The sequence below is a fragment of the Nerophis lumbriciformis genome, linkage group LG12, assembly GCF_033978685.3.
Source record: "Nerophis lumbriciformis linkage group LG12, RoL_Nlum_v2.1, whole genome shotgun sequence".
In the NCBI taxonomy this organism is placed as follows: Eukaryota; Metazoa; Chordata; class Actinopteri; order Syngnathiformes; family Syngnathidae; genus Nerophis; species Nerophis lumbriciformis.
The window spans coordinates 12,382,257-12,405,645 of NC_084559.2; the positions used below are offsets into that span (position 1 = coordinate 12,382,257).

General features: G+C 39.2%; 1 protein-coding gene across 1 annotated transcript in view; it reads left to right on the forward strand.

Moving 5' to 3' along the window:
- LOC133623012 (palmitoyltransferase ZDHHC8B-like) overlaps window positions 1-23,389 on the forward strand; it is a 215,115-nt gene that overhangs the window by 6,755 nt on the left and 184,971 nt on the right. The window contains exon 2 of the mRNA XM_061985907.2: window positions 3,328-3,432. Within this exon, the coding sequence (XP_061841891.2) occupies window positions 3,329-3,432 (104 nt within the window). The 5' untranslated portion in view covers window position 3,328. The remainder of the gene's footprint in view (window positions 1-3,327; window positions 3,433-23,389) is intronic.

The window sequence follows — 23,389 nt, forward strand, 5'->3', positions numbered from 1 at the left end:
GGTAAGGTCTATTCAGGTGTACTGGAGAGGAGGCTACGCCGGATAGTCGAACCTCGGATTCAGGAGGAACAGTGTGGTTTTCGTCCTGGTCGTGGAACTGTGGACCAGCTCTATACTCTCGGCAGGGTCCTTGAGGGTGCATGGGAGTTTGCCCAACCAGTCTACATGTGTTTTGTGGACTTGGAGAAGGCATTCGACCGTGTACCTCGGGAAGTACTGTGGGGAGTGCTCAGAGAGTATGGGGTAACGGACTGTCTGATTTTGGCGGTCCGCTCCCTGTATGATCAGTGTCAGAGCTTGGTCCGCATTGCCGGCAGTAAGTCGGACACGTTTCCAGTGAGGGTTGGACTCCGCCAAGGCTGCCCTTTGTCACCCATTCTGTTCATAACTTTTATGGACAGAATTTCTAGGCGCAGTCAAGGCGTTGAGGGGATCTGGTTTGGTGGCTACAGGATTAGGTCTCTGCTTTTTGCAGATGATGTGGTCCGGATGGCTTCATCTGGCCAGGATCTCCAGCTCTTGCTGGATCGGTTCGCAGCCGAGTGTGAAGCGACTGGGATGAGAATCAGCACCTCCAAGTCCGAGTCCATGGTTCTCGCCCGGAAAAGGGTGGAATGCCATCTTCGGGTTGGGGAGGAGACCCTGCCCCAAGTGGAGGAGTTCAAGTACCTCGGAGTCTTGTTCACGAGTGAGGGAAGAGTGGATCGTGAGATCGACAGGCGGATCGGTGCGGCGTCTTCAGTAATGCGGACGCTGTATCGATCCGTTGTGGTGAAGAAGGAGCTGAGCCGGAAGGCAAAGCTCTCAATTTACCGGTCGATCTACGTTCCCATCCTCACCTATGGTCATGAGCTTTGGGTTATGACCGAAAGGACAAGATCACGGGTACAAGCGGCCGAAATGAGTTTCCTCCGCCGGGTGGCGGGGCTCTCCCTTGGAGATAGGGTGAGAAGCTCTGTCATCCGGGGGGAGCTCAAAGTAAAGCCACTGCTCCTCCACATCGAGAGGAGCCAGATGAGGTGGTTCGGGCATCTGGTCAGGATGCCACCCGATCGCCTCCCTAAGGAGGTGTTTAGGGCACGTCCGACCGGTAGGAGGCCACGGGGAAGACCCAGGACACGTTTTTTATTTTTTTTTTTTTGTGTCCTGTCCAGCTTCTCAGGCAAATCATATAGTTGATGTAGATGCCCATGTCGGCTGTTCAGATTTACTTTACAAAAGAGAAGTGTAGGATACTTCTCTTGTTGCCTTATTTGTATTTGACTTTATTAAATGTATTTATATTATCATTTAGTGCAGCCGGGCCGGAGCAGGAGGGGATAGAAAGAGAAAAAAAAAGAAGACAGAGGGGGAAATTGTGGGGACAAGAGGGGGATTAGACAGAGAGACAAAAACAACAACAGCAAACAACAACAACAACAACAATAGAGCAACATCAGCAAATATGACATGTACAAATATGATGGTAAAAGTAATAGCAAATAAGCAGTTAGCGAAAAATAAAAAATAATACAGAAATAACAATGAGCATTATTACACTACAAATGGATCAATACAAATACCAATAGAAATAGCGCTATTGATAATGAACAATACCAATAATTTACCTTTATTATCAACAATACAGTTGTTTAAATGCAACAATACATATACGTAATGATAACTTGAGATACGAAAGAATGCAGAAAAATGGAGGGGGAGAAAGAGAAGCAACCTACATTAACCTTGTAGATTGTTATAGTCACAATAGGTTAAGCTTTGTCAGTGTGCCATGTGTTACACCCAGTTTACCCTAGGGCAACAACGTTAATATATGTTTGATGAAACGTGATTATGTGCATGAGTGTAAGTATGCATATGTACTTGTATATGTACAGAATGTGTATATGTGTTTGTACAATGAATGTATATGTACAGAATGTGTATATGTGTTTGTACAGTGAATGTATATGTACAGTATGAATGTGCGTGTGGATGTACGAACATTAGGTAGGTAAATATGTACTGTATTTGTGTATGTATGTGGGAGCGTAGGTACCTATGTACGTATGTGAGCATATGTGAATTTGCATGTACAATACATTCGACTCCCAGAGTGCGTGGGAGCCAGAGCACGGCCCCATCACCCCCGAGAGCCCAACCCACAAACAGGAGGCGTGGTGCCCAGGGAACCAGGGACCACCGCCCCCACGCAGCCAAGCCGGCCAGCGACAGGAACCCCAGAGCCCGGCCCACCGTACCGCCCACAAGGGCCAGCAGCAGGCCGCAGACAGACGCACCCGGCAGAGGACAGGGCACGAGAAAAGCAGGGGACAGCCAGACCCCAAGCCAGCGAGAGACCACACCCCACACGGGCAGAAAGGCCACCCGAACGCCTCCCTAGGAAGGTGTTTCGGGCACGTCCGACCGGTAGGAGGCCACGGGGAAGACGCAGGACACGTTGGGAAGACTATGTCTCCCGGCTGGCCTGGGAACGCCTCGGGATCCCCTGGGAGGAGCTGGACGAAGTGGCTGGGGAGAGGGAAGTCTGGGCTTCACTGCTTTGGCTGCTTCCCCCGCGACCCGACCTCGGATAAGCGGAAGAAGATGGATGGATGGATGGATGGATAAATAAAAAACATTTTCTTGGATAAAAAGGGAATAAGCGGTAGAAAATGGATGGATGGATGGAAAAAAGAAAGCAAAACAATATAAAATGTTGTCTATGTTGTGGGAACCAGAATATTGGTAGCAGAAAGAAACAACCCCTTTTGTGTGAGTGGGTGTGGATGAGTGTGAATGGAAAGTGTATCTTGTGTTTTTTTATATTGATTTAATTAAAAAAAATAAAAAATTAAAAAAATTAAAAAAAAGTAGTCGTTTTAATTTTCCGTACGTATTACAGTTAACACTATTAAAATGATCAAATATATGTTTTTGCTGTTTGAAATAAGCCGGAATGAGGAATAAACACTAAAACATCCGGTTGAGTCACGTGTTTTTCCTGCACGATTAAACAAGAAACGTGCTAACAATGTCCGCAATGTGACGATATCTACTAGAAAGTATGCTGGTGGACATAATTAGTGAATAAAAAAAAATAAAAAAAAATAAAAATTGCAATTTAGGCTCCACCTTTTCTAGCGGTCCGGTGACCTCACGGATGGGCTGGATTGGAAGGGTGGGATTTCCAGGCTTCCACACAGCAAGAGAAGCTCTTCTCTTGCACGGATTGGACTCCAAACATTTTTGCTTCCAAAAAAGCCACATCGGATATTCTTTTTTTTTTTTTTTTCCTCCATGCAATTCCAAAGCGGGATAAACAATTGAGGAATGTGGACATTACAGAATGCCCACCAGCGCCGGAAAGAGATTTAAACCCAGCAAATACATCCCCGTGTCCACGGCCGCCACACTCCTGGTGGGATCGACCACTTTGTTTTTCGTTTTCACGTAAGTTGCACATTTTTTTTTTTTGTCCTCTTCTTGTTCGTGCATGCGGATCAATGCGGCTCCGAGGTGGTTTTTTTTTTTGTGTGCAAAAGATCCACCCCCACGGAGCATTTAGTGACAAAGTTGCAAGTTGCAAGGAGCTCCATGCTCGGTTAGGCCTTTTGCAAACTCACTAAAGCTGCTGGTTTGTTCAAAAGTCTTGTGATAACCAGAGAGTGTGTGGAATATCATATTAAACCTAACCCGAATCATGTTAGATGTGTTTATTCGGAGACTCAGATGAAGCCAACAGGTTCGGAGACCGAATTTTGCAGGATGATGACATCTAAGCATCACCCTTGTTAGTGAGGTACACCCCATCAAACCATCACCCAGTCACCCCCTATCTGTACACTCCTTTTGCTCAGGTTGCTTCTAAACATTATGTGCATCATACTAGAGTTTGTTCTCTTACCAATGTAGTAGAACTCATGCTCCTCCTCACTGAAGCCATAGAAGGGAGCCACATCATACACTCTTAGAAATAAAAGTGGTAAGTAGAACCATATAAGGTTCTTCGGCTCGTCCCCATAGGAGAACCCTTTTTGGCTCCAGGTAGAACCTTTTTATAAAGGTTCCACCTGGAACCCTTTTGGAGGGTTCTACCTAGAACTGTGTGTGTAAGGTTCCACCCAGAACCCCCCATGAGAGGTTCTACAAAGAACCCACGCAGGGAGTTCCACTAAGAACCCTTTCATGTTTCAAGGGTTTCATCTAGAACCCACACAGGGAGTTCCACAAAGAACTCTTTTGTATTTCAAGACTTTCATCTAGAACCCACGCAGGGAGTTCCACTAAGAACCCTTTCGTATTTCAAGGGTTTCATCTAGAACCCACACAGGGAGTTCCACTAAGAACCCTTTTGTATTTCAAGACTTTCATCTAGAACCCACGCAGGGAGTTCCATTAAGAACCCTTTCGTATTTCAAGGGTTTCATCTAGAACCCACGCAGGGAGTTCCACTAAGAACCCTTTTGTATTTCAAGACTTTCATCTAGAACCCACGCAGGGAGTTCCACTAAGAACCCTTTCGTATTTCAAGGGTTTCATCTAGAACCCACACAGGGAGTTCCACTAAGAACCCTTTCGTTTGTCAAGGGTTTCATCTAGAACCCACACAGGGAGTTCCACTAAGAACCCTTTCATGTTTCAAGGGTTTCATCTAGAACCCACACAGGGAGTTCCACTAAGAACCCTTTCGTATTTCAAGGGTTTCATCTAGAACCCACACAGGGAGTTCCACTAAGAACCCTTTCGTATTTCAAGGGTTTCATCTAGAACCCACACAGGGAGTTCCACTAAGAACCCTTTTGTATTTCAAGACTTTCATCTAGAACCCACGCAGGGAGTTCCACTAAGAACCCTTTCGTATTTCAAGGGTTTCATCTAGAACCCACACAGGGAGTTCCACTAAGAACCCTTTCGTTTGTCAAGGGTTTCATCTAGAACCCATGCAGGGAGTTCCACTAAGAACCCTTTCATGTTTCAAGGGTTTCATCTAGAACCCACACAGGGAGTTCCACTAAGAACCCTTTCGTATTTCAAGGGTTTCATCTAGAACCCACACAGGGAGTTCCACTAAGAACCCTTTCGTTTGTCAAGGGTTTCATCTAGAACCCATGCAGGGAGTTCCACTAAGAACCCTTTCATGTTCCAAGGGTTTCATCTAGAACCCACACAGGGAGTTCCACTAAGAACCCTTTTGTATTTCAAGACTTTCATCTAGAACCCACGCAGGGAGTTCCACTAAGAACCCTTTCGTATTTCAAGGGTTTCATCTAGAACCCACACAGGGAGTTCCACTAAGAACCCTTTCGTTTGTCAAGGGTTTCATCTAGAACCCATGCAGGGAGTTCCACTAAGAACCCTTTCATGTTTCAAGGGTTTCATCTAGAACCCACACAGGGAGTTCCACAAAGAACTCTTTTGTATTTCAAGACTTTCATCTAGAACCCACGCAGGGAGTTCCACTAAGAACCCTTTCGTATTTCAAGGGTTTCATCTAGAACCCACACAGGGAGTTCCACTAAGAACCCTTTTGTATTTCAAGACTTTCATCTAGAACCCACGCAGGGAGTTCCACTAAGAACCCTTTCGTATTTCAAGGGTTTCATCTAGAACCCACACAGGGAGTTCCACTAAGAACCCTTTTGTATTTCAAGACTTTCATCTAGAACCCACGCAGGGAGTTCCACTAAGAACCCTTTCGTATTTCAAGGGTTTCATCTAGAACCCACACAGGGAGTTCCACTAAGAACCCTTTCGTTTGTCAAGGGTTTCATCTAGAACCCATGCAGGGAGTTCCACTAAGAACCCTTTCATGTTTCAAGGGTTTCACCTAGAACCCACACAGGGAGTTCCACAAAGAACTCTTTCATGTTTCAAGGGTTTCATCTAGACCTGACACAGGGGGTTCTAAAAACATCCCTTTTCAAAGGTTTTCACCGATAACCGTCTTGTCTTCTGAGGGTTCTATAAAGAACCATATTGTATTCTACAGATCAGTTTAGTTCATATTATATTGTGGTCATTTATCATGTTGACATTGAACAAACATTCAAAACATTTTAATGAGAAAAACATTTATTTAAAGATAGGCACCATTATTGGCAAATGTTATCAGGAAGTATGTCCCTGGTGACACAGGATCTTACCCATGCTTTCAACAATCCCTGAAGAACTCTTTCTTCCAAAATAGTTCTTACTGGAACCCTTAGTGTTAGTGAGAACCCTTTTAAAACCAATTATTCAGAAAAGAGGTTTTAAAGGGTTCTCTGGATCAAAATGGTTCTTACTGGAACCATTAGCGTTACCAAGAACCCTTGAAAAACCCTTTCTTTGGGAAAGGGTTTTTCAGAAGCAAATGGTTCCAGTTAGAACCTCAGCCCTTGTAGAAGAACCCTTTTAGAACCCTTATTTCTAAGAGTGTAGACTGCGTATGTGTGCCTAAAAAAAGTGAACCGCTTCCAGTGTGTGGTGCTTCTATTTGAATGTGCTGGATATATTTTTTTCCCCGATAGTGCGTCAAATCTAAATTCTGATCATCAGTGTGTACTCAAAGACCTAAAGAGTTAGTTGGATGTATAGGAACACACTGAACAAGCATGCTGTTTTGGTTCTTTTGTATGTGCTGGATAAATGTTATTCCTCGAAAATGTGTCTAATCTAAAGTCTAGTAATTAGTGTGTACTTAAACACCTAAAGAGTTAGTTGGATGTATAGGAACACACTAAACAAGCATGCTGTTTTGGCACTTTTGTATGTGCTGGATAAATGTTATTCCTCGAAAATGTGTCGAATCTAGTGTCTAATATCTAGTGTGTACTTAAACACCTAAAGAGTTAGTTGGATGTATAGGAACACACTGAACAAGCATGCTGTTTTGGTTCTTTTGTATGTGCTGGATAAATGTTATTCCTTAAAAATGCATAAAATCTAAAGTCTAGTAATTAGTGTGTACTTAAACACCTAAAGAGTTAGTTGGATGTATAGGAACACACTGAACAAGCATGCTGTTTTGGTTCTTTTGTATGTGCTGGATAAAGGTTATTCCTCGAAAATGCGTCGAATCTAAAGTAAAAAATTAGTGTGTATTTAAACTCCTAAAGAGTTAGTTGGATGTATAGGAACACACTGAACAAGGATGCTGTTTTGGTTCTTTTGTATGTGCTGGATAAAGGTTATTCCTCGAAAATGTGTCGTATCTAAAGTCTAATAATTAGTGTGTACTTAAAGACCTAAAGAGTTAGTTGGATGTATAGGAACACACTAAACAAGCATGCTGTTTTGGCACTTTTGTATGTGCTGGATGAATGTTATTCCTCGAAAATGTGTAAAATCTAGCGTCTAATAATTAGTGTGTACTTAAACACCTAAAGAGTTAGTTGGATGTATAACAACACACTAAACAAGCGTGATATGCCCCCCTGCTGTTTTGGCACTTATGTATGTGCTGCATAAATGTTATTCCTCAAAAATGTGTCTAATCTAAAGTCTAGTAATTAGTGTGTACTTAAACACCTAAAGAGTTAGTTGGATGTATAGGAACACACTGAACAAGCATGCTGTTTTGGTTCTTTTGTATGTGCTGGATAAATGTTATTCCTCGAAAATGTGTCTGATAATTAGTGTGTACTTAAACCCCTAAAGAGTTAGTTGGATGTATAGGAACACACTAAACAAGCATGCTGTTTTGGCACTTTTGTATGTGCTGGATGAATGTTATTCCTCGAAAATGTGTCGAATCTAGCGTCTAATAATTAGTGTGTACTTAAACACCTGAAGAGTTAGTTGGATGTATAACAACACACTAAACAAGCGTGATATGCCCCCCTGCTGTTTTGGCACTTTTGTATGTGCTGGATAAATGTTATTCCTCGAAAATGTGTCTAATCTAAAGTCTAATAATTAGTGTGTACTTAAACACCTAAAGAGTTAGTTGGATGTATAACAACACACTAAACAAGCGTGATATGCCCCCCTGCTGTTTTGGCACTTATGTATGTGCTGGATAAATGTTATTCCTCGAAAATGTGTCTAATCTAAAGTCTAATAATTAGTGTGTACTTAAACACCTAAAGAGTTAGTTGGATGTATAGGAACACACTGAACAAGCATGCTGTTTTGGTTCTTTTGTATGTGCTGGATAAATGTTATTCCTCGAAAATGTGTCGTATCTAAAGTCTAATAATTAGTGTGTACTTAAAGACCTAAAGAGTTAGTTAGATGTATAGGAACACACTGAACAAGCATGCTGTTTTGGTTCTTTTGTATGTGCTGGATAAATGTTATTCCTCGAAAATGTGTCGTATCTAAAGTCTAATAATTAGTGTGTACTTAAAGACCTAAAGAGTTAGTTAGATGTATAGGAACACACTGAACAAGCATGCTGTTTTGGTTCTTTTGTATGTGCTGGATAAATGTTATTCTTCGAAAAAGTGTCGAATCTAGCGTCTAATAATTAGTGTGTACTTAAAGCCCTAAAGAGTTAGTTGGATGTATAGGAACACACTAAACAAGCATGCTGTTTTGGCACTTTTGTATGTGTTGGATAAATGTTATTCCTCGAAAATGTGTCGTATCTAAAGTCTAATAATTAGTGTGTACTTAAACACCTAAAGAGTTAGTTGGATGTATAGGAACACACTAAACAAGCATGCTGTTTTGGCACTTTTGTATGTGCTGGATAAATGTTATTCCTTGAAAATGCGTCTAATCTAAAGTCTAATAATTAGTGTGTACTTAAACACCTAAAGAGTTAGTTGGATGTATAGGAACACACTGAACAAGCATGCTGTTTTGGTTCTTTTGTATGTGCTGGATAACTGTTATTCGTCGAATCTAGTGTCTAATATCTAATATCTAGTGTGTACTTAAACACCTAAAGAGTTAGTTGGATGTATAGGAACACACTAAACAAGCGTGATATGCCCCCCTGCTGTTTTGGCACTTTTGTATGTGCTGGATAAATGTTATTCCTCGAAAATGTGTCTAATCTAAAGTCTAATAATTAGTGTGTACTTAAACACCTAAATAATTAGTTGGATGTATAGGAACACACTAAAAAAGTGTGATATGCCCCCCTGCTGTTTTGGCACTTTTGTATGTGCTGGATAAATGTTATTCCTCGAAAATGTGTCAAATCTAGCGTCTAATAATTAGTGTGTACTTAAACACCTAAAGAGTTAGTTGGATGTATAGGAACACACTAAACAAGCATGCTGTTTTGGCACTTTTGTATGTGCTGGGTAAATGTTATTCCTCGAAAATGTGTCTAATCTAAAGTCTAGTAATTAGTGTGTACTTAAAGACCTAAAGAGTTACCGGTAGTTGGATGTATAGGAACACACTGAACAAGGATGCTGTTTCGGTTCTTTTGTATGTGCTGGATAAATGTTATTCCTCGAAAATGTGTCGAATCTAGCGTCTAATAATTAGTGTGTACTTAAACACCTAAAGAGTTAGTTGGATGTATAGGAACACACTGAACAAGGATGCTGTTTTGGTTCTTTTGTATGTGCTGGATAAATGTTATTCCTCGAAAATGTGTCGTATCTAAAGTCTAATAATTAGTGTGTACTTAAACACCTAAAGAGTTAGTTGGATGTATAACAACACACTAAACAAGCGTGATATGCCCCTCTGCTGTTTTGGCACTTATGTATGTGCTGGATAAATGTTATTCCTTGAAAGTGCATCAAATCTAAAGTCTAATAATTAGTGTGTTCTTAAACACCTAAAGAGTTAGTTGGATGTATAACAACACACTAAACAAGCGTGATATGCCCCCCTGCTGTTTTGGCACTTTTGTATGTGCTGGATAAATGTTATTCCTCGAAAATGTGTCAAATCTAGTGTCTAATATCTAGTGTGTACTTAAACACCTAAAGAGTTAGTTGGATGTATAGGAACACACTGAACAAGCATGCTGTTTTGGTTCTTTTGTATGTGCTGGATAAATGTTATTCCTCGAAAATGTGTCGAATCTAGCGTCTAATAATTAGTGTGTACTTAAACACCTAAAGAGTTAGTTGGATGTATAGGAACACACTGAACAGGGATGCTGTTTTGGTTCTTTTGTATGTGCTGGATAAATGTTATTCCTCGAAAATGTGTCGTATCTAAAGTCTAATAATTAGTGTGTACTTAAACACCTAAAGAGTTAGTTGGATGTATAGGAACACACTGAACAAGGATGCTGTTTTGGTTCTTTTGTATGTGCTGGATAAATGTTATTCCTCGAAAATGTGTCGAATCTAGCGTCTAATAATTAGTGTGTACTTAAACACCTAAAGAGTTAGTTGGATGTATAGGAACACACTGAACAGGGATGCTGTTTTGGTTCTTTTGTATGTGCTGGATAAATGTTATTCCTCGAAAATGTGTCGTATCTAAAGTCTAATAATTAGTGTGTACTTAAACACCTAAAGAGTTAGTTGGATGTATAGGAACACACTGAACAAGGATGCTGTTTTGGTTCTTTTGTATGTGCTGGATGAATGTTATTCCTCGAAAATGTGTCGAAACTAGTGTCTAATATCTAGTGTGTACTTAAACACCTAAAGAGTTAGTTGGATGTATAGGAACACACTAAACAAGCATGCTGTTTTGGCACTTTTGTATGTGCTGGATGAATGTTATTCCTCGAAAATGTGTCAAATCTAGCGTCTAATAATTAGTGTGTACTTAAAGACCTAAAGAGTTAGTTGGATGTATAGGAACACACTGAACAAGCATGCTGTTTTGGTTCTTTTGTATGTGCTGGATAAATGTTATTCCTCGAAAATGTGTCGAATCTAGTGTCTAATATCTAGTGTGTACTTAAACACCTAAAGAGTTAGTTGGATGTATAGGAACACACTGAACAAGCATGCTGTTTTGGCACTTTTGTATGTGCTGGATAAATGTTATTCCTCGAAAATGCGTCAAATCTAAAGTCTAATAATTAGTGTGTACTTAAATACCTAAAGAGTTAGTTGGATGTATAGGAACACACTAAAAAAAGCATGATATGCCCCCTTACTGTTTTGGCACTTTTGTATGTGCTGGATAAATGTTATTCCTTGAAAATGCATCACATCTAAAGTCTAGTAATTAGTGTGTACTTAAATACCTAAAGAGTTAGTTGGATGTATAACAACACACTGAACAAGCATGCTGTTTTGGTTCTTTTGTATGTGCTGGATAAATGTTATTCCTCGAAAATGTGTCGTATCTAAAGTCTAATAATTAGTGTGTACTTAAACACCTAAAGAGTTAGTTGGATGTATAACAACACACTAAACAAGCGTGATATGCCCCCCTGCTGTTTTGGCACTTATGTATGTGCTGGATGAATGTTATTCCTCGAAAATGTGTGAATCTAAAGTCTAATAATTAGTGTGTACTTAAACACCTAAAGAGTTAGTTGGATGTATAGGAACACACTGAACAAGGATGCTGTTTTGGTTCTTTTGTATGTGCTGGATAAAAGTTATTCCTTAAAAATGTATCAAATCTAAAGTCTAGTAATTAGTGTGTACTTAAACACCTAAAGAGTTAGTTGGATGTATAAGAACACACCGAACAAGCATGCTGTTTTGGTTCTTTTGTATGTGCTGGATAAATGTTATTCCTCGAAAATGCGTCGAATCTAAAGTAAAAAATTAGTGTGTATTTAAACTCCTAAAGAGTTAGTTGAATGTATAGGAACACACTGAACAAGCATGCTGTTTTGGTACTTTTGTATGTGCTGGATAAATGTTATTCCTCGAAAATGCGTCGAATCTAAAGTAAAAAATTAGTGTGTATTTAAACTCCTAAAGAGTTAGTTGAATGTATAGGAACACACTGAACAAGCATGCTGTTTTGGTACTTTTGTATGTGCTGGATAAATGTTATTCCTCGAAAATGTGTCTTATCTAAAGTCTAATAATTAGTGTGTACTTAAAGCCCTAAAGAGTTAGTTGGATGTATAGGAACACACTAAACAAGCATGCTGTTTTGGCACTTTTGTATGTGCTGGATAAATGTTTGTCCTCGAAAATGCGTCGAGTAAAAAAATTAGTGTGTACTTAAACACGTAAAGAGTTAGTCAGATGTATAGGAACACACTAAACAAGCGTGATATGCCCCCCTGCTGTTTTGGCACTTTTGTATGTGCTGGATAAATGTTATTCCTTAAAAATGCATCAAATCTAAAGTCTAGTAATTAGTGTGTACTTAAACACCTAAAGAGTTAGTTGGATGTATAGGAACACACTAAACAAGTGTGATATGCCCCCCTGCTGTTTTTGTTCTTTTGTATGTGCTGGTTAAATGTTATTCCTCAAAAATGTGTCGTATCTAAAGTCTAATATCTAGTGCAGTGGTTCTTAACCTGGGTTCGATCGAACCCCAGGGGTCCGGTGAGTCGGCCTCAGCGGAGGTAAAGACACATCCGACTTATCGTGTAAATAAAAACTTCTCCCTATCAGCGTATTATGGACCCAACAATGTTCTCCCTAATTTTCCATCTGATTTGCAGGTTGTTTGATTGATCGATTGAAACTTTTACTAGCAGATTGCAAAGGAAGAGAATACATGATATGAAACAGTACAGTTTACACAGTACAGTACATATTCCGTACAATTGACCACTAAATGGTAACACCCGAATACGTTTTTCAACTTGTTTAAGTCGGGGTCCACGTTAATCAATTCATGGTAATGTGTGTAAGGTGTGTAATTTGTTGTGAGTTCATGCACTGTTAGTTTTGTTCTTTGAACAAGGTGATGTTCATGCAAGGTTCATTTTGTGCACCAGTAAAAAAACATGACTTTTTCTTGAATTTGAAAAAAAAAACATTTTATTTTTCACTAAAGAAGGGTTGGGTGAATGTGCATATGAAACTGGTGGGGTTCTGTACCTCCAACAAGGTTAAGAACCACTGATCTAGTGTGTACACCTAAAGAGTTAGTTGGATGTATAGGAACACACTGAACAAGCATGCTGTTTTGGTTCTTTTGTATGTGCTGGATGAATGTTATTCCTTGAAAATGTGTCATATCTAAAGTCTAATAATTAGTGTGTACTTAACACAATGGTTCTTAACCTTGTTTGAGCTACCGAACCCCACCAGTTTCATATGCGCATTCACCTTCTTTAGTGAAAAATAAAATGTTTTTTTTTTTCAAATTCAAGACAAAGTTATATGTTTTTGGTAACACTTTAGTATGAGGAACATATTCTAAGTAACAAAGACTTAATCCAGAGTTATTTGGACACTAGGGGAACATATTCTAAGTAACAAAGACTTAATCCAGAGTTATTTGGACACTAGGGGAACATATTCTAAGTAACAAAGACTTAATTTAGAGTTATTTGGACACTAGGGGAACATATTCTAAGTAACAAAGACTTAATTTAGAGTTATTTGGACACTCGGGGAACATATTCTAAGTAACAAAGACTTAATTTAGAGTTATTTGGACACTAGGGGAACATATTCTAAGTAACAAAGACTTAATTTAGAGTTATTTGGACACTAGGGGAACATATTCTAAGTAACAAAGACTTAATTTAGAGTTATTTGGACACTAGGGGAACATATTCTAAGTAATAAAGACTTAATTTAGAGTTATTTGTTAGGGTTAGGGTTAGAGGGTTAGGGTTATAATAAGGCCATGCCGAATAAGGCATCAATAAGTACTTAATAATGACTAGTTAAGAGCCAATATATTACTAATTTGCATGTTAATAAGAAAATAATTAATGGTGAATATGTTCCCCATACTAAAGTGTTACCATGTTTTTTTACTGGTGCACAAAATGAACCGTGCATGAACATCACATCTCTCGTTTATGTTTTACTTGGTAAACACTTGAACGCAACATTTTTACTATTGATGTACTTAATAGACATTTGAACGCAACAATCTCGTTAATGTTTTACTTGGTAAACACCTGAACACAACATTCTTACTTTTAATGTACTTAGTAGACATTTGAATGCAACACTATTATTTTACTTGGTAAACACTTGAACACACCATCCTTTCGATTGATGTACTTAATAGACATTTGAACGCAACACTCCTGTTTACGTTTTAATTGGTGAACACTTGAGCACACCATCCTTACACTTGATTTACTTAATAGACATTTGAACGCAACACTCCCACTATTATTTTACATGGTAAACACTTGAACACAACATTTTTACTATTGATGTACTTAATAGACATTTGAACGCAACACTCCTGTTTATGTTTTACTTGGTAAACACTTGAACACAACATTCTTACTATTGATGTACTTAATAGACATTTGAACGCAACAATCTCGTTAATGTTTTACTCGGTAAACGCTTGAACGCAACATTCTTACTATTGATCTACTTAGTGGACATTTGAACGCAACACTCTCGTTTATGTTTTACTTGGTAAACATTTGAACACAACATCCTTACTATTGATGTACTTAGTAGACATTTGAATGCAACACTATTATTTTACTTGGTAAACACTTGAACACAACATTCTTACTATTGATGTACTTAGTAGACGTTTGAACGCAGCACTCCTGTTTATGTTTTACTTGATAAACACTTGAACACAACATTCTTACTATTGATGTACTTAGTAGACATTTGAACGCAACACTCCTGTTTATGTTTTACTTGGTAAACACTTGAACACACCATCCTTACTCTTGATGTACTTAATAGACATTTGAACGCAACACTCCCACTATTATTTTACTTGGTAAACACTTGAACACACCATCCTTACTCTTGATGTACTTAGTAGACATTTGAACGCAACACTCCTGTTTATGTTTTACTTGGTAAACACTTGAACACAACATTCTTACTATTGATGTACTTAATAGACATTTGAAAGCAACACTCCTGTTTATGTTTTACTTGGTAAACACTTGAACACAACATTCTTACTATTGATGTACTTAATAGACATTTGAACGCAACAATCTCGTTAATGTTTTACTCGGTAAACACTTGAACGCAACATTCTTACTATTGATCTACTTAGTGGACATTTGAACGCAACACTCTCGTTTATGTTTTACTTGGTAAACATTTGAACACAACATCCTTACTATTGATGTACTTAGTAGACATTTGAATGCAACACTATTATTTTACTTGGTAAACACTTGAACACAACATTCTTACTATTGATGTACTTAGTAGACGTTTGAACGCAACACTCCTGTTTATGTTTTACTTGGTAAACACTTGAACACAACATTCTTAGTATTGATGTACTTAGTAGACATTTGAACGCAACACTCCTGTTTATGTTTTACTTGGTAAACACTTGAACACAACATTCTTACTATTGATGTACTTAGTAGACGTTTGAACGCAACACTCCTGTTTACATTTTACTTGGTAAACACTTGAACACACCATCCTTACTCTTGATGTACTTAATAGACATCTGAACCAACACTCCCACTATTATTTTACTTGGTAAACACTTGAACACAACATTCTTACGGCAGCACATTCCTGCCAAGTCAGCTTGCAAGTGACGCCACGTTGTCTATGCCAGGGACTTTAAAATCTGCCATCCAGTCTACCTGCACGAGCGGCAAACGCCATATGTTGACTTCAGTCTACAGCGTTGACCTTAAAAAGCAGCCCCCTTGCTGTTTTGGCACTTATGTATGTCACTTGCAAGCTGACTTGGCAGGAATGTTCCGCCGTTGAAATTTTCATCGAGAATGCGGCATTTTTTTTTGTCGTCTGATAAAATTGGATCTCACACACGTGCTCACAAAGGTTCATCCCACAGCAGATGGTTCAAGGTTTAAAGATTAGGACTTTACTTGGTTGCTCCTTCATTTTACAGTAAAAAAGGCCAAGAGGATTTGAGCGGAGCATAATGGAACTCCCCAGGGAGCGTGACACCTTCAAACTAGGCCATGTCTCGCTATTGTCAGAAGAGTCCTTTTACTGGCACACCAGACTAGCCACGTCTTTAATGAGTGGCACATTCATCATTTGGCTTCAACAGTTTGTGTTTGACAATCCGATTAAATCAAAACAAATTAGGGATTAGATTTTTTTTATAATACCACAGCGTGAAGAGAAGGAAAAAGCTGCCCATACATTTAACTTTTAGCCGCGGATTAGCAGTGATAATACTAACCCAGCTTTATCTGCACCTATGACGAGATTCTCAATCAATCAATCAATCAATGTTTATTTATATAGCCCTAAATCACAAGTGTCTCAAAGGGCTGCACAAGCCACAACGACATCCTCGGTACAGAGCCCACATAAGGGCAAGGAAAAACTCACCCAAGTGGGACGTCGATGTGAATGACTATGAGAAACCTTGGAGAGGACCGCATATGTGGGTAAACCCCCCCCCCCCCCCTCTAGGGGAGACCGAATGCAATGGATGTCGAGTGGGTCTGACATAATATTGTGAGAGTCCAGTCCATAGCGGATCTAACATAATAGTGAGAGTCCAGTCCATAGCGGATCTAACATAATAGTGAGAGTCCAGTCCATAGTGGATCTAACATAATAGTGAGAGTCCAGTCCATAGTGGATCTAACATAATAGTGAGAGTCCAGTCCATAGTGGATCTAACATAATAGTGAGAGTCCAGTCCATAGTGGATCTAACATAATAGTGAGAGTCCAGTCCATAGTGGATCTAACATAATAGTGAGAGTCCAGTCCATAGTGGATCTAACATAATAGTGTGAGAGTCCAGTCCATAGCGGATCCAACATAATAGTGTGAGAGTCCAGTCCATAGTGGATCTAACATAATAGTGAGAGTCCAGTCCATAGTGGATCTAACATAATAGTGTGAGAGTCCAGTCCATAGTGGATCTAACATAATAGGGAGAGAGTCCAGTCCATAGTGGATCCAACATAATAGTGAGAGTCCAGTCCATAGTGGATCTAACATAATAGTGAGAGTCCAGTCCATAGTGGATCTAACATAATAGTGAGAGTCCAGTCCATAGTGGATCCAACATAATAGTGAGAGTCCAGTCCATAGTGGATCTAACATAATAGTGTGAGAGTCCAGTCCATAGTGGATCTAACATAATAGTGAGAGTCCAGTCCATAGTGGATCTAACATAATAGTGAGAGTCCAGTCCATAGTGGATCTAACATAATAGTGAGAGTCCAGTCCATAGTGGATCTAACACAATAGTGTGAGAGTCCAGTCCATTGTGGATCTAACATAATAGTGAGAGTCCAGTCCATAGTGGATCTAACATAATAGTGAGAGTCCAGTCCATAGTGGATCTAACATAATAGTGAGAGTCCAGTCCATAGCGGATCCAACATAATAGTGAGAGTCCAGTCCATAGTGGATCTAACATAATAGTGTGAGAGTCCAGTCCATAGTAGATCTAACATAATAGTGAGAGTCCAGTCCATAGTGGATCTAACATAATAGTGAGAGTCCAGTCCATAGTGGATCTAACACAATATTGTGAGAGTCCAGTCCATTGTGGATCTAACATAATAGTGAGAGTCCAGTCCATAGTGGGGTCAGCAGGAAACCATCCCGAGCGGAGAAGGGTCAGCAGCGCAGAGATGTTCCCAACCGATGCACACCCCGGGTCTCGACTCTGGACAGCCAGCACTTCATCCATGGCCACCGAACCTGTGTGTCTCCCCCTCCACAAGGGATAGGGGAGAGCAGAGGAGAAAAGAAAAGAAACGGCAGATCAACTGGTCTAAAAAAGGGGGGCTATTTAAAGGCTAGAGTATACAAATGAGTTTTAAGATTCTGGTGCAACGTAGCGAATAACTCTTGCTAAAGTTGCTTCTTTCCAGAATCACTATTATCATATGTCCACAACGTGGTTAGATGAATGAAAAGCATGAATTCATCACAGAATCACTATTATCTAGGGGTGTAACGGTACGTGTATTTGTATTGAACCGTTTCGGTACGGGGGTTTCGGTTCGGTTCGGAGGTGTACCGAACGAGTTTCCACACGGACATATTAAGTAGCCGCCTCCGCTTCCTTCTGTCTCTGTCAGTCCTCTACACAGCACCCAGCATTGTCCCACCCACACAACCATCTGATTGGTTACAAACAGAGCGGTAACAGCCAATCAGCAGTGCGTATTCAGAGCGCATGTAGTCAGTGCTTAGCGTTTAGCAGGTAAGCATCAGGCAGCGGACTCTCCCCAAATGATAATAAACACCTCCCAGTCAACTACTAGTAACATCACTATGAGCCCGTTGACCTTCTAGAAACCTAAACGGCAGCTCAGCTCGCTCGCAGTCCTGGCTTGAGGTGAAGGCTAATTCGCTTTTAGCGTAACGTTAGCTCATTTTGCGGTGTGTGTGTGTGTGTTATGGACAGCAAAGCCCTGTCTGTCTGTTATTTCACATTACCTTTTTCTGTGTTGATTGAGCTGTGTTGAATCAGGACATTATGTTAAATGAAGAGTTTCTGTCTCTGATAGTTGATATAATAATGTAACTGCATCATAAAGTCTACATGAACTCCATGGTGTTCAGTGATGAATAGTCTCTCCTACCCAAAACAAAGCGCAAGCTCAGAGGGGACAGAGCTTTCTCTATTGCGGGTCCCAAACTCTGGAACGATCTCCCTCTCCATGTGAGACAAGCCCCTTCTTTGGCTATTTTTAAGACCCTTCTTAAAACCCATTTTTATTCACTGGCTTTTAACCCAGCATGAGACTTTGAACTGTTTTTAGCTTTTAACTTTTTGAACTGTTTTTATCTAACAAACTGTTCTTAGGGTAATTTATATTTGCTTTTTAAATGTGTATTTTTATTTCTGTTTTAAAAGTTATTTTTTTAGTCTGTCCTTTGCCTCCATTTCTTTGTGGTGTACAGCCCTTTGTTTTTCAACTGTGCTTGTTTTTAAAGGACTTTATAAATAAAGTTGGTATGGTATGGTATTGCTATTGCTATTGTACCATTTTTTCAGCTATAGTTACATTAATCATTAGTAATGGAGCAGCCTAGTTTTGAATGGCAGGGTCCCTGCTATCACATGTTGATAAAAATATAACATTTACATCATAAAAATCAACTACAGGTTTCCCAAATGCTGTAATAAATTAAGCATGATGAGTGGACTTGCAACTGTTTAATGTTGCACTTTTTATATGTAGAAGAAAAGTTTTGTCATTTTATTTAATCTGAGCAACAACTTAAGGCAGTTTAATGTTGATTAACGTGGGCAGAATTATTATAGTGTTCCCAATGTTAAAAGGATAAAGCCATTGTTTACAAATTTGGTAAATAAATAACCAAAAAAGGTATATTTTGTTGTTTTCTTACTGTACCGAAAATGAACCGAACCGTGACCTCTAAACCGAGGTACGTACCAAACCGAAATTTTTGTGTACCGTTAGACCCCTAGAAAAAAATGTGCCTTGGCTCAAAAAAGGTTGAAAAACACTGGGTTAGATGAATGAAAAGCATGAATTCATCACAGAATCACTATTATCTATCATATGTCCGCAATGTGGTTAGATGAATGAAAAGCATGAATTCATCACATGGACAAGACGTCTGTTCAGTGCTTCTCGCGGTGTGGTGATGAATTGTGAGGGCAGTAGTGATTGTTGGCGTGAGGTTGCAGTCACAGCCCAGTTCGAGAGCAGAGCTGCATGAGTGCAGCCCTCACAGGAATCTAATCTCCAGCTTCCACATCTGTTTCCTCCTTTTCATCATGCCTCCATTCATTCAGATCCCAGAGAAATTATAGTTTTGTCCCCTAAAGTTCTGGTAGATTTTTAGTCTTCAAGTGTGCCCGTTATGTCAGTTGGTATATACTAATTGGTAAAAAAAAAAAATGGTGAGATGATCATTGTATGCCGTCATAGTCATTTTGATAGTAGGCTATTATAGCTAATACATACCTGCCAACTACTCCGGTTTTCCCGTAATTAGTACGGTTTTCATCAACCTATTCCGGGTTACGGTTGCAGTGATAAAAAATACGTTTTTTCATTAATTAAAAAAAAATATTTAAAAAAAAGTTTTATTCACGAAATCGCGTAACAACAATGACAATCGACACTGCTTCCCGTAACTTCCTATTGAGCCATTCCCAATGCCATGCGCGAGGCTATTTATAGCACCGCTGCCAAGCACGAGGCACCAGTTGCCATTGTTTCCAAACGAGCGAACGATCATGAAATCGCAAACGAGTCTTAAACCGAAAAGAAAACTGCAGTCATTCCGTGAAGAATATTCAAAAGCCTATCCGGGAATAATTATCCGTTCCAAAAAGGGTGAAAACTACGCGAATTGCACCTTGTGCAGACAAGATTTTTCGATCGGACACGGAGGAATTAGCGATGTAAAAGACCACGTTGGGACAAAAAAACACAAGTCTAATGCCGTTGCTAGCGATACAAGTGGAAAACTTTCAACGTTTTTCGTCGCCCAAACAGATTCTTTGGATCCATTTGGATTTTAGCCACAAAAAGGTAATGACACCAATGCTATCTATTGGAATTGTTTAGTACTGTTATACTGTTAAAAGTGTTTATACTATTTATGCTTTCAAGTCCAAATTGAAGAAATCTTGTTAAATGTTGACAGCATAACTGCCAAAATACAGAAGTATGTCCTTAATATTTTTGCAGTGCTATTTCTGTTGAAAAGTTCAAATGATTACATTAGAGATGTGATGTGCCACTTTTCAAGTGTCTGATGGCTTAAATTAATTTTCATGAATTTTTCATATTTTGAATTATTTTGAAAGGCTTACAAAAAAACTACATTTGAATTGTAATTCCATGCTATTGACAGGACTATTAATTTTAATGAAGTTAGCTTACCATGTTTACAGTATGATAATTGTGATAGAAATGTGAATTTTAGGCACAGAATATTTTTTACAATTGAACAAGGCAGTAGATTATACAAGCTTGGACAGAAAGTTAATAATTTTTTTTAATGGAATTGTTTAGTACTGTTTTACCATTTGTTTACTGTAAAAAGTGTTTATACTGTTTATACTTTCAATTAACAAATTGAAGTCTTGTGAAAGGTTGACAGGATAACTGGCATTAACTGTCAAAATAATTTCAAACTATTGAAGTTAGCTTACAGAATAAACATGTCAATCAACCCATATGATTTTTGCTGTAATATTTTTGTTTTGAAAAGTCACTGTGACTGATAGAAAAGTGATGGTTTTAGCAACATTTTAACCTGTCTGAATGCTAATTAAAGCTGCAAGCAGCGTTGGTCGGGCCCGCGTATTTGGCAGGTGCTAGTCCTAAGTGTCCCAATACTTTTGTCCAGTTTTAGTCCCAAGTGTCCCAATACTTTTGGCAAGTTGTAGTCCTAAGTGTCCCAATACTTTTGTCAAGTTGTAGTCCCAAGTGTCCCAATACTTTTGTCCAGTTTTCGGCCTAAGTGTCCCAATACTTTTGTCCAGTTTTCGGCCTAAGTGTCCCAATACTTTTGTCCGGTGGTAGTCATAATTGTCCCAATACTTTTGTCTAGTGTACCTACCTTGTCTGCATTGTGTGGGCACGTTGGTGCTTCCTGCTTTTAAGCAGCCATCTTAAAAAAACAGCAGCGCAGCAGCATCAGCGCAGCGGGTCTTTGAAGGGTCATAAAATCAAAACCGGAGCAGGTATTAAAACGCTGTTCTGTTATTTTATACACAAGGGTTCAATCTCTCTCCTGTGTTAGTTTGAAGCCGAAACGACAAACGCGCTCAGAGGAGATAGTTTTTGAAGGAAGGTGACCGGTTTTTACAAAAATTTTGTTTTGAAGGGGGAATAGCAAACTTCCTGTTGATTTTTGCTGGGGGTTGTCAATTTATGAAATGTAGGTCTAAGTGAGACCTACATATAGGTTTTTGTTTCATGTCTCTCCGACCTTCCCAGTGGGAGTTACAGGCAGTTTTGTCAGTTTTTTCATCCGAGGAGCAGTTTTTTGTGCGTTTTATTAAAAAAATGCGCTAGGGCACAATTTTGAGATTTGGGGTTAGGTTTTTTTTTATTAGATCACAATTTTTGCCAGTCCTGATGTGTGCTTTCAGTTTGGTGAGTTTTGAAGCATGTTAAGGGGGTCAAATTACAGCTCAAAGAGGGAAAAGTGACTGTTTTTAGTACTTTTTTGTCTTGAAGGGGGAATTGCCAACTTCCTGTTGATTTTAGCCCGAGAATGTACTATTATGAAATGTAGGTCTAAGTCAGACCTACATAGAGGTTTTTGTTTCATGTCTTTCCGACCTTCCTAGTGGGGGTTACAGGCAGTCTAGTTTTTTTTTTTCCCTAGGGTGCGCTAGAGCGCAATTTTGAGTTTTGTGGTTCGGTTTTTTAAAAAAAAGGCAATTTTCGCAGGTCCTGATGTGTGGGTCAAATATGGTGAGTTTTGAAGCATGTTAAGTGGGTCAAATTACAGTTTAACGTGGCGGTGGAAGAATAAAGAATAAAACCTTACAAATTCAATAGGTCCTTATGTCCCATTGCATAAGGACTCCCTTTGGGAGTCCTTATGCAATGGGCCATGCGGGCCCTAATAATCATTTTGCGTCGGGGGGGCGAAGCCTGAACCCCCCATCAGGGGGGTCCAGGACCTACCGGGGCCTGCAACCCCTGGACCCTGGCTACTAGGTTTTTCTGATTTCAAAAGTTGGCAGGTATGCGTCACGCTACTTCCGGTACAGGCAAGGCTTTTTTTTTTATCAGCGACCAAAAGTTGCGAACTTTTTATTTTATTTTATTTTATTTTTATTTTATTTTTATTTTATTTTTATTTTATTTTATTTTTTTATTTTTTTTATTTTTTTGTGTCCTGTCCAGCTTCTCAGGCAAATCATATAGTTGATGTAGATGCCCATGTCGGCTGTTCAGATTTACTTTACAAAAGAGAAGTGTAGGATACTTCTCTTGTTGCCTTATTTGTATTTGACTTTATTAAATGTATTTATATTATCATTTAGTGCAGCCGGGCCGGAGCAGGAGGGGATAGAAAGAGAAAAAAAAAGAAGACAGAGGGGGAAATTGTGGGGACAAGAGGGGGATTAGACAGAGAGACAAAAACAACAACAGCAAACAACAACAACAACAACAACAATAGAGCAACATCAGCAAATATGACATGTACAAATATGATGGTAAAAGTAATAGCAAATAAGCAGTTAGCGAAAAATAAAAAATAATACAGAAATGACAATGAGCATTATTACACTACAAATGGATCAATACAAATACCAATAGAAATAGCGCTATTGATAATGAACAATACCAATAATTTACCTTTATTATCAACAATACAGTTGTTTAAATGCAACAATACATATACGTAATGATAACTTGAGATACGAAAGAATGCAGAAAAATGGAGGGGGAGAAAGAGAAGCAACCTACATTAACCTTGTAGATGGTTATAGTCACAATAGGTTAAGCTTTGTCAGTGTGCCATGTGTTACACCCAGTTTAC